The sequence below is a fragment of the Rutidosis leptorrhynchoides genome, chromosome 3 (genome assembly GCF_046630445.1).
Source record: "Rutidosis leptorrhynchoides isolate AG116_Rl617_1_P2 chromosome 3, CSIRO_AGI_Rlap_v1, whole genome shotgun sequence".
NCBI classification, from domain to species: Eukaryota; Viridiplantae; Streptophyta; class Magnoliopsida; order Asterales; family Asteraceae; genus Rutidosis; species Rutidosis leptorrhynchoides.
Window position 1 is genome coordinate 57,778,505 of NC_092335.1, and position 12,827 is coordinate 57,791,331.

Consider the following 12,827-nt stretch of genomic DNA (forward strand, 5'->3'; position numbering starts at 1 on the left):
GTAATCATGATTAATGCCAATTAAATATTTACTCGCGCATACTTTTGTTTATTGTTTTCTTTTTTGTATGCGGTTCCTGCCTACTTAAGGGGTGTCCTCTAGCCCCCGTGCGGCCGAAGCCTGCTTAGTTACAAGGCTAGACATCAACGGCAGGCGAAGGGAATTGGTTTTCCCCTAGCTAAGCGCTACGCAGACTAGATGGCTACCAAGTCGACTTAAAACTAAAAGAATTGGTTTGCTTGTGAGTAATTACTCTCGCATTGGTTTGCTTGAGGAACTCAAAGTATAAAAGCATTGGTTTGTTTTTAGTTGCGTTGCTTACCATACAGCTAAAGTGAACCTCTAGCACATGACAAAGCAATGACGCAGTAACTTTTGAGTCTAAATTGTTAAAGGTAAATTTGCTAAAATATCGGTTTATTTTACGCAGTACCTGCGTATGCGCATGAGTTTTGGTTAACTATGCGCATAGGCATGCGGTTCACCATTTGTTTTGATTCGCGATATATAAACAATTAATACATAACGCATGCACAACATAATAACATGTATTACAACTAAGGTCATTACAGAATCATTGTTTCACATGCCTGCCCAACACGGGACTTAGGGCGCAAATAATGTATTTACAATTGCCTGCCTAAGCATAGGACTTACGATGCAAATGATTACAAACAAAATCTAAAAATCCTCCTTGAGAAACCCATCAATGGGTATATTGGGATCCGCAGCGAACGCGTCTATTAAAGGGATCGGGATGGACTGGATGGCCTGCTCCGCTTCTAGGAGCGCCTCAGCTGTACCCTCTTTCAAATGTTTTCGCACAACCTCAGGGTATGGTAGCGTGAGGTCGCAGCCTTTGATCACCTCAAGCATGACCTTGTTATTTTCATGCTCTTTCACCGCATCGACATAGGCGTTGAACTTTTCGGTGATGGGCCCCGAGTCCATTACCTTCTGCGCGATGACGGGAAGGGAGGTGCGAACCTTTGACAAGTCTGCCTCCGCTAGCTCGCGGCCAGTCACCGCATCGTCCATCTCCCTGCGCACCCTTTCCAGTTCCACCCGCAGGCGCTCCGTCTCCCCTTTAGCCTGATCAACCGCCCTCACCAGCTCGCGCTTCTTTTTCCTTTCCTCGATCAGCGCGGCTTTTGTCTCCGCCGCAGTCACCTCCACTGCCTTGCGCGCTTCTTCCGCGGCGTCCCTGTCTTTTTTGACCTGGTCGACGCCCGCTTACAGCAGTCCCAACTCTGTTTCTTTCCGCACGGCCACTTGATACAAATTGGTGGAGCGGCGGGCCTGATCCGCGAACATACCAAAGAACACAAGGCTGTTCTGGACGAAGGCATTGAGCGCTTGGTGAAAGGGTAGTGCGGCTAGCTGATTGCGGAAATCCGCCAGAAAGATTTGTTGCAGAAACGCATACTGCTCTGCGGCGTTTTCAGCGGAGGACTGGGTGAGCTGTGCCAAGTTTGCCAATCGGAAGCTACCGGGCGGTGGGACTGGCGTAGAATCAGAGTCAAGGTGTATCGCCCTATCCCTGGACGTGGCGGTAGCCTCCAGTTCCGGATTTGCCTGCGGCGGCGCCTGCTGCGTCTCCTCAATATGCTCTGCATATCAGTAACTTGTTAGCACGTGAAGTTAATCGTACTGTGTTTACGAAAGAAAAGAGATGCTTACCGGTGATAGGAGGAGGAAGATCTGCGGATGCTGGATCGACGGGGACAAAGTTGTCATTTCGCATGTCCTCCTTTTATTTAGGAGTTAGCTTCTTCTTCTTCTGCTTGGTTTAGGTGGCTTCGGCAGCCTTGTGCTTGTTGCCCGAGGTGGCAGGTGCTTCCACCTCGTTCTCGCCAGTCTTCTCCTGCTCAAGCGGCTCATTAATGTTCTGCTTGCAGAAGGAGATGGCCGCAATCTCCTCTGCGGTAAGCACTTTCTTCATCTTCATCTCTGCAAGCATATGCGCAATATTAAAACATGTATGTATAAGCTAGTGGTTAAATATTCATGTGCATTTATACTATTCCTACACTTGCCATTCGGCGTGATTATGGCTGGACGCATGTTCTCCCATGGCCAGTGCGCGGATATCCTTCCCAACTGCAGCATAACATTCCCATACGACTGGTGCACAAGCTGTGCGTTAGCGCACTCCGCTAATAGCTTCGTTTCCTCGTCATCAAGGATGGGGGTTTTGTTCACGTCCTTATCCATGCTTTCGCACCAGATAAGCGTTTGCGGAAAGTTGGCTCCAACAACAGATTGGTCAATGAAAAAGAAAGTTTCTTTCCAGTGACCCGCATTCGATTTTGGGGTTTTGGTGAAGTTTTGAAGGGCAAAGAATGTGAACCAGGATTTGTGGTGGTTGGCTAAGCGGTATAAATGGCAGAACACCTTAACTAAGGGCACCTTGTTGAGTGCAATGCATCACATCTCAAATAGTAGAATCTTCCCTATTGCGTAAGGGTGTAATTGCCCTAACCCTACGCCAAAATGATCTAAAACGCCTAAAAATAAGTCGGAAGGGGGCACCCTAAAATTGCCATGCTTAAACGCATGCTCATATATAGCTACCTTGTTCTCCGGTAGTGAATGAGCACGTTGGTTAGACAGGGGTGGCACCGGATTGTACTATGCTAGTGGTGGGTATTGTTTCACTAATGAATCAATATGCTTCTGCTCTATAATAGACACTGCACTATCTACATATGTTTCGTTAGCCTTAGTCATTTTCTATAAAGTGATCGGAGAATAACTAACCTTTAGCAGTTGGCCGGAATATTCAAGTTTTGATCGGAATTGAAATTGGCAGCGTATCAGGGAAGCTTGGTGCAGAAAAGTGGAAATGTGTGTGAATGAGGTCTATTTATAGTGTGGATTGGAGGCCATGTGCTGAAACGGTCTCATCGTGGCTGTACACGTGTTATGCAATCAACGGGTAGCATTTTCTGCACGCGAGTGGATGTCAGGATGATATGGTTCAATAGGAGTGCGTGGCTTAGCACGCGCCTGCCAATTTCCACTTTACGTCTTGTCAGCCGAATGGGCTTCTGCGACAGTGACAGGCATTTAATGACATCGAAACGCACGCGGAAAATTAAATGCTAGCCGTTTTCTTGTTTTTTCTTTTTCGCTTAATAGTTTGATATCATATGTCTTGCATCAAATAACATCAAACTGGGGGGACATAATGATACCGCAACCCGCATGCGCAATGAGTATGTATGCGGGCACTCGCTAGCATCCGTATGTGTGCACTTGTATGCGGCATGCGGTATGCGGATTCGTGTCGAATGCCTTTGTCCCCGGTACAGCGGTTACTTGGTTACCAAGTAAATATCTTTTCCATAATTATATCTGTGATTCAGGGGAGTTTGTTATGGAAAGGATTACCATTATCTCGGATGGTTCTAGAATTAGGGTTTGCCTATATATACAAACCCTAACTATCATTCTAACAACAATCACGTTACGTAACCATCATCTACTACACGTTTTACGTAACCAGCATCATCTAGTATCTTCTCAGGGTCAACAGGTTAGTTTCTCGTTAACTAGCACCTACAACCTTACTTGGGGCCTTCTGATCGACGATCGTTAACAAAGGTGGACTTAATCACTTGGCCACCCCGCCGACATCATCATGTCGGCCAGGGTTATTCACGGTAGCCGGACCGGAGAGCCTTGTTCTAAGATCCTTAAACCCCACTTTACACATTGAACAGGCATATTAACCCTATGGTCAAAATATGCATGATCACTCGGTTTTGTCCATGAGTGAACCTCCAGCCGCTTGATCAATAGAAATCCGGGTTGCAACATTACAACCCTTGTAAAAGATTTGGACTTTTTGGAAGGTATCCAAACCATGGTTTGGAAAACCTCTTAGCATTTTGGAAAATCGATTCCATGCTTCATACAAGGTTTCCATCGACTTTTGACAAAATTGGGTAATTTCTTGTTGGAGTCTCGCGGACTTAGAAGCTGGAAAATATTTCTTAAGAAATTTTTCCAACATACCATCCCAAGTTTCTATCGTAGCCTTGGGCAATGAATCTAACCAACTCCGTGCTTCCCCATGGAGTGTCCATGGGAAAAGTCTTAAAAATATGGCTTGATCAATGTCCGGTTGAAGTTTGAACAGAAGACATATCTCTTGAAAAAGACGAATATGTTCGTTTGCATATTCATTCGAACCACCACCAAATTGACATCTGTTGTTAATCATTTGGAGAATAGGTCCTTTTATTTCAAATTTTTCCTCACCAGGTGTCTGAGTAATTGCACTTCCTTGTCCGGTTCGGGTTGCCTTCATCTTTGCCGCCATTGATTGTCTTGGTACCACCGGTCTTTCCTCTCTTTCCATTTCAAAATTTGGAGGATGAACGGGTTCACCAAATTCCGAATATCTTGGCTTGGTTGTACTTGATTCTGAATCAAAAGTTTCTTGCTTTGATGAAGATTCAAAAAGTTCAAGTACTTCTTTTGGAATTCTTCCAAGCTTTCTATCAGGTTCTGTAAGCGGTGTAAGTAATGGAAAATCTGAACTTCGGGTATGTGGCATATTCAATCTAAAATCTGTCAATCACACAACTAACATAACTATTAAACGCACCGATTCTATAAGTCTAAAAATCAAAGACTATTAATAATTTAAAAAGAATTAAGAAAATACTTAATCACAAATTAGTTAATAATTCTATTTTGACACAAAACTGTCCCCGGCAGCGGCGCCAAAAACTTGATGTGCAAAACGTGGTATATGAATTGTTGTATGAAATAGTATGAAAAAATACCAATTAAAGATTGCTACACACTAACGGGCAGTGTACCAGATCGTGTAGTAGTATAGTAAATGGTAAAATCCGTGTATCGTTCCAAAGACAATATCTAAGTCAAATTAGGATTATAAATTAAATTGTGATTAACTAATAAAATTACAATTACAAGATATTTTGGTTTGCCCTTTTACGATGGGCGAATCAAGTGATGAATAAGATTAAAAGACAATATTTTTGGTATTTTAAGTTTATGAAAGTAAAAGATAGTTTTGATATCAAATTAAGGAAATATGCTCATCTAGACTTTTTACCCTTAATTTTGAATGTTATTATGGATTAAGATTGGATTGATTGGTTATGCACGAGAACTAATTAATTGGTTCACCAAGAGTAGTCTTGCGCAAACACTCAAATGGGATTACACGACGCAAGTGATGTTCTTGTCATCTAAGACCTCTTATTTGTAATCAACTAATTCAACTAGTTTGAAGACTTGAAGAATGATCAAGTTAATGGTGTGTTGTACATGATCCACTCCTATATCAACTAATGGTTTAACTTAATTCATTCCCTTGGTCCGGTTAAATGCTCAATTCACCCAACCCAAGTAATTAACTAAGTGTTATAATAAGATCCCTATAAACGTCACTAGATAAGGCAAATCACTATCACATGTTAATTAATGGAACTAGGTAATTGAAAGTGTGTATAACGTATTCTAAGGAATTGGTCATTCTCCTAAACGATTACACATACTAATTAAGCTATTCCAAAGTATCTACAAGAGTCGTTCTTACATCCTTATGTAAACTAACCATTTGAACTCAACTTATCCCTTTTGGTAAAAGACGGATAAACACATGTCACTAGGTGTAAATTGATACATTAATTTAACAAGATGATGTTTCTTAATCAAATGAACATATCAACTAGTTGAATCGAAAGGATTAAACTTAACAAGAACGGTTCTTGTATTCAAACATCAAACTATCGTGCATAATAACAATCAATCAATAGTAAACATTCAACATGTCGGTTATTTATCTAGATGAACATAAAATGGACTAGCCAACAATCATGCTTGAAAACTTAAACAAAACAGTAACAAAGATATAATTCAATGTAAATACAAGATTGACCTTTTAGGAGTAATCTTGGATGAAGTTCTTGAATGATCCTTGATTCTTCAATGATTTGAGTGCTTAGATGCACTTTGATAAGCCCAAAAATTACTTTGATTCGTATGTTTTAGTCACAGAGCAGAAAAGAACTGGTGCCCCTTCAAATGAAGCTGGAAAGAGGATTAAAAAGGCTGATTAGCGGTTGGAAAGTGGAGTGCGCCAAGCGCACAATAGAGGTGCGCGGCGCGCACTGTTCACCTACTCCACTTTCTCTTTACAGCTCGACATCGCACGTTCAAATCTGCTTTACTGGTAAAGGTGCGCGGACGGGTGCGCTGAGCGCACTACTGTGCGCGGCGCGCATATAGCTTGGCGCACTTTGGTTTTGGCCAAGAAATCTTCTGATCAAAATCTTACATTGTGCGCTGAGCGCACCTTACTGTTCTTAGATTTCTGGTCTTGGTTTCGATCTCTGAGCGGAATCATACATAATCTTCCATATTTCTTCAAGTTTACAATGATTCTAGACTATATTACAATAATATGAAATACTAACGGAAATACTATGTTTACATACGAAATAAACAACAATAGGACTAGATATTGCATCTAAAAATATGTCTAATTTAAGCAATATCAACACGTTTGTGTAAGACCCAAGTTCGAATGGTACATATTGTGAATATTATTAAAAGCTGCCTGTATCAGTTTCAGTAGGGGGCCGCGGCGCCGCCAGCGTCAGATGGTGACTCTTTTGTTTTATTTAATTATAAAGAGGGGCATTTTGGTATTTTCACTTGAGGTCGAATTTATGGCCATTAGGAGGCTGGTTTGGCTCATAATTTCACATTCACCAACCTTATCTTCTCCACTTTAATTCTAGAGAGAGAGAAAGAGTTTTAGTGTGAGAAAGCTTAAATCAAGGAAGAAGGAGCTTGTTTCGGGTCTAAGCTCGTGTATTAAAGTTGTTCATCTAGCCATTAGCTACATTTTGATTGTGGTGGTAAGTCCTAATCTTGACTTCCTTACTTTAATTTAGTTTAAGGGTTAGGGTTTGGGTTAGTGATGAACATAAAACCCATTTGTTAGTGATTTGGGGGTTTTGGGTAAAGATTTGGGTCATAAAGACCCAAGAGTGACTAACCTAGGATTTTGAAAGGATAAATGTGTTTATGAGTCTTAATTAGTTAGTAAATTACTAGAACTCCTAGATATTAAGTAAGTGGGTGTTATTTGGGTTTGTTGGTGACCCAAGTGATTATATGCATAATGTAATAGGTACGTTACATTGAAGGTTGCAAGCTCGGTTATCATTCACAAAGGGCGTTAATGTGAGTGGAATAATTTTATGCGTAGGGATATAATGTATTTATTTGTGTAGCGTGAAATGTGAAGTGTCGAGGTGCTAAGATGCCACGTTTCACGTGACAAGTGAAGCATCAAGGTGTTAAGATGCCACTCGGGGTGAAGCATCGAGGTGTTAAGATGCCACCCGGGAGTGAGGTGTTAAGATGCCACCCAGGAGTGAGGTGTTAAGACGCCACTCCCGAAAGTAAAATTGATGAGTGAAGCATCGAGGTGTTAAGATGCCACTCGGGGTGAAGTGTCGAGGTGTTAAGATGCCACCCGGGGAATTAGTGATACGCGGTGTTAAGTACACTAATGGATGTTGCGAACTCCGATGGTCTTTCACGAGTACCATTTCCTTGCGCGATTGGTTAACCATGGTTTTGTGTGGTGATATGGCATATTATATTGTTTGGATTATATGCTAATAATTGTGGTCGCTCGTGGTTTTGGGAATTTAGCTTTATACTTGCGATGATATGCTATTAGTTTGCTAGCATGTATGCGGTAATGTGTAAGTGTTTGCAAGTAGGTATATTATATATATATATATATGTGTATAATTATTGCATTCACTAAACGTTTTGCTTACCCTCTCGTTGTTTACCTTTTTAGGCTCCGGCGTGGACAAGGGCAAGGGTATACGTTTGGACTAGCGATCTCCCTACGTGATTATGCTAGAGTTTAGCTGTTGGAGTTCAACCTAGGTTTGGGTAGTTGAACCCCAAACACCATGCTCGGGTTTATGTTTGGTATTTAAACTTATCGATCGGAACTCGTATTCTTGATTTGTAAATGGGCGAATGATGCCCGGGGAGTCAAGTTCTTGTTTTTGGAGTTATTAAAACATGTAAACTCTATTTACTTATGCAGCGGAAAACCTCGTGTTGATGTTTGTCGATTACCGCGAAATTTGGTGTTGTATAATTTTTGTACAAGTCAGAATCAGATCCAGGGTTGGGCCGCGCAGCGGTAATTACCTGACAGACTTGGCCTGTCCACATTAAAATATATATATATATATATATATATATATATATATATATATATATATATATATATATATATATATATATATATATATATATATTTTGCGATGTTTAACGGGTTGGGTCGTTATAGTTTGACTCAACTTGGGACATGAAAACAGATGTTTGAGGTTTATTATTAGTAGTGGACAACCCTCTTTGTGACTCTTCTCTAGACAGCACAGAGTAAGTAGTTTTAACATCAGGTAATGGGTCCCTTAATAGCAAATTACTTTTAACATGCATGTAACAGTCATTTAGACCCATCAAGAATTGCATCAACTTAAGCATACTATTATGTTTGACAGTTTGATCAGCAGCTTCACAAGTACATTGTTTCAGATTAGCCGTGGCATCATATTGTTTCCACATAGAGTTCAGCTTATGATAATATTCAGACAGAGAGCTATTTCCTTGTTTCAATGTGCTAATATTAAAGTGTAAGTTAAAGATAATAGACCCATCTATTTTATCATAAGTTTCCTTTAGTTCAGTCCACACAGTGCTAGCATTTTCAAAGAAGATTAAACCAGCATACAACTCATCAGCAATAGAACCAAGTAACCATGAAAGAACTACAGAATTACATCTATCCCATTGCTTAAACAAAATTTCATCATTAGCATTTTTAACACAAGTACCATCCACAAAACCAACTTTATTTTTTATACCAAGGGCAAGTAACACAGATCTACTCCATATTTTATACTTTTCTGTCCCTTTAAGTTTGATAGAGACAAGAGGTGTGCTAGAGGTGTCACTAGGGTGCAGATACAAAGGGTCACCAAAGTCAAGCTTATTTATAAGAGTAATCGCGTTTTCTTCCCCCATGGCAAATAGACAGCAAAGGCAATCAAACAAGAACACAGAAAACACAGCAAGAGATAACCAAACAGAAAAAAGGTCACGAATCAACCAAGTGCTTGATCAGGTATTCATGAGTTTCAAGGAACTCAGATCAAGAGTTGGGCACTGGGATTCTCGGTCTGTAGGAACAGAAAAAAAAAAATAACTAACACAAGATAGAAAGTAAGGAAAGAAACTCCCCTATACGGATAAAGAACCTTAGCAGGCAACGAGTAAGAAGACAGTGAATCACAGTAGCAGATCACAGCAAGGACAGTAGCAGATCACAGCAATTTGAACGAACAACCCAAACCCTAATTTGAACAAATTAGGGTTTCTTCACCCAATCGGACAAAACACTAATCAATCGTGAGCCTACGCTCTGATACCATGTTAAAATAGTGAATCAACAACCACGAAACACCAATGGAACTTCAATTGATCGAAACACAAAAAATCACCAAGTACCGAAATTACAAATAGTGCCAAAATTACACGATGAAACAGAGACAAGTAATGGAAGCCAAGATTACACGATGAACAAGAGAACAATAGAGATTGCAATCTCTTCAAACAGAATTGTAATCGGCCAATGTAACAGGAACCAAAATTAGGGTTGATAAAACGAGTAGTAGTGAATAAAGGGAGCGGTGTGTGTTGTATGACAACCCTAGCTCACGACACCCTTGATATAGAGGAAGGAAAAGGCACCAGCAACCCAGAACTATCACAGAAAGGCAGAACAGACCCTCAACTTTAAATAGCATAACATCACAAGTTCTTATGGCTTTGCACAGCATGTCCTTTTAGTAAACCATGAAACCTACACAAAGATCAAGAGCAAAATACAATGAGAATAAGAAAAGACCAAAAAGGAGTTTGACAAAGTGATAAATTTAACAAGCTCATATCTCATGATCATTTTTGGCTTTTTCACTATCACCTCAAAATTTCCGTCGAGTGAGACTTGAGTGTTTATATCATATAGTTTCCTAAATGTGAATATACCAACGCCTTCCTAGTAAAATCAATGGATGTCGCAATAATAATTAATTCAAAAGTGGACCATCGCTGGATAACGATATTGGACCACTTAAAAACCTAAAATTTCTTCGGCTCATTTAATTTGATTGGAGAGACATATAGCCATATAGGTCCATAGTCTAAATCCGTCAACATATAAAATCCGTCAAAATCTTATATCTTATATTCTTATATATGTAAATATATGTAAATATAAAAGAAACTTGAATTAAGATTTGCTTATATCAGTTTTTGTTGCCATAGATACAAAAATGAACAAAAGAAGTAATCATGGTTGACTTTTTTTTTTTTCTTTTTTTTTTTTTTTACATTGTAGGAAAACTTTTGGGACTTTCAAAAGTTAATGTTTTTTATCTTTACCTTGTAATGAAAATTATACAATCACAATTTTTAATAAAATGAGTTTTAACAATAGGTGATGACGTTAACCACTAATTATTACGGAGTATATATTATTATATGTATAGGATTAAAGTGCTATAGGGCATTGGTAATGTATAGATAAAAATTACTAGAAGAACGATAAATGTAGTTCTAATAATCTAACGGCTACGTTTAAATATTTTATATATAAATTAATTCTATACTTATAATTAACCGTTATCATGAAGAACTCTAATATCAAAATTATATAAGGAAAATTGATATTAAAATAAAAATTATAATTTACAATTAATTCCGTAGAGTTTTAAAATTTAAATATGATATGCTTAAACGTAGTCGGGCTATGTTTAACATTCTCCAAATTACTAATAGTCTACGAATTACCTTCCTTTATTAAATGATGTGCGCCAATAATATATAGAGAGAAATAAGAGAGTAAAAATAAAGCAGAACGTCCGGGTTCAATTCATGGCTATGTTAATCGTTAACAAATGGAGGGTGACCAGAGGGTGCTCATAATGCGCAATTCACCCGGTACCAGGTCGAGGGGGCTTGATTACTCGAAGTTTACCCTTCTATGGGGGAGCCAATGTACTCGTTCATAGAGGAGTTTCATCGCTAATCCAAAAAAGACTCAAAACGTGAAAATAAAAAAGCAGGTCAACATTCAATGCAGCAAAACGTGATTATTATATTATCGATTCTTTTTTCTGTCTATTTTGCTTCCTAATTATTTGTTAATATGTCAATAATCTGATTTAGCAATCACTTATTATATAACTGATTATTAGATTGTTGCGTTATCAAACAACATAATCAAATCTAAACACAATTAATGTATAACACGTTTTGCTACATATTGATTATTTGATTACAATTAATTTAAAACGCATAATTATTTTTTAAAACGCAAATTTAAACACCTGATAGTCGTTATCATTTAATATAATGTTATTTGTCCATGGTTACAGATATGATGTCTAATTAACAAGAAAATACATTTGAACAATTTCAAACTATAGAATACTAATATTACAATGCAAAGGGTACTACTTTCTTAATATGGAACTTGCATATAGAAATCAATCGAGATGTTCGTTTGTTGGTCATGTAAATTTACTCTCTTGAGTTAGGACCACGACATTGATTAATATATGAAGGTGATCGGTAAGATTAGCTTTGGTCCAGTGATTTCGATACATACAATCTAGCATATATTCTTTCATTTGGTTTTCCTGTTTTTCTTATCTCTTTTCTTTGAAGTGTGAACACTACCATCATAAGTAATATAACTAAGAACGATACTAGAACGAATATGAGTCAGTGATATTTATTTATCTTACATACTAATTATGATGAGCTTATTACTATTTATAGGGGCATAAATGTCATCTCGCCTTTCACATCACTATTACATTATTTTAATTTATTTCAAATTCATTTTTTTTAAAGACAAACCTACAAACTACACACGAAACCACGAATATTTACATCTCACTGCATCAGGTGAGGCTTGAACCCACAACCTCTTGGTTGAAGGGTTCCTCTCATACCGTCAGGCCAAGGGCCCTTTGGTTTCATTTAATTTTAAGTCATATATATATATATATATATATATATATATATATTGTATTACCGACGAACGTTTGCTTCAACGGTATCAAGCCTCAGTGTGGAAGGGCCCGCAATTAGTTGTCAAACAACCCATGTCCCGCGATTAGTTGCCAAGCAACCCGGGTAGGATTTCCTTCTAGCGTGTGTGGGTGCAAATGATGAAGGTTGTTGAAATAAATGATCCGCTGATTCAAATTCGCCGTTAAACAAATAATAATAATAATAAATATTCATTCATATCCATATCACTTTGTTCTACTTTGTGTAATCAAAACTAGTATTATGCTTTATATGATAAAAAAAAAAAAATCATAGTTTTAAAACATACAAGCAAAAGTTTTTTAATTATTTGTATTACCAAAAGTCAATAGATAGCTTCTTAGATATTAAAAACTCTAATCATATGTCGGTTGCTTACTTTGATGGTTAAATGGAATCACATTTTACCCTTCAAAGTTAAGGTCACATAGACAAACTTTAAGAATATAATTTAAAGTATGACTCGAAATTAATTAGGTGACCTTATAAAATACTTTCGATGGATATATTTATATTTATATATGTATATATTTATGTATTTCAAGTGATAATTAGATATATTAATAATAGGTGATAAATTATCATCTACAAACGATCAACTAATATCGACATGAGTAGCCACC

General features: G+C 38.1%; 1 protein-coding gene across 1 annotated transcript; it reads right to left on the minus strand.

The window, feature by feature from the left end:
* Nucleotides 1-8,349: 8,349 nt before the first annotated feature.
* On the minus strand, nucleotides 8,350-9,108 carry LOC139900009 (uncharacterized). Its single transcript, XM_071882823.1, has one exon. It carries the CDS (start codon nucleotides 9,106-9,108, stop codon nucleotides 8,350-8,352), a length of 759 nt encoding a protein of 252 aa, XP_071738924.1.
* Nucleotides 9,109-12,827: the final 3,719 nt, after the last annotated feature.

Coding starts and splice junctions, on each gene's coding strand:
- LOC139900009 (XM_071882823.1), bottom strand. CDS start 9,108: ATGGGGGAAGAAAACGCGATTACTCTTATAAATAAGCTTGACTTTGGT.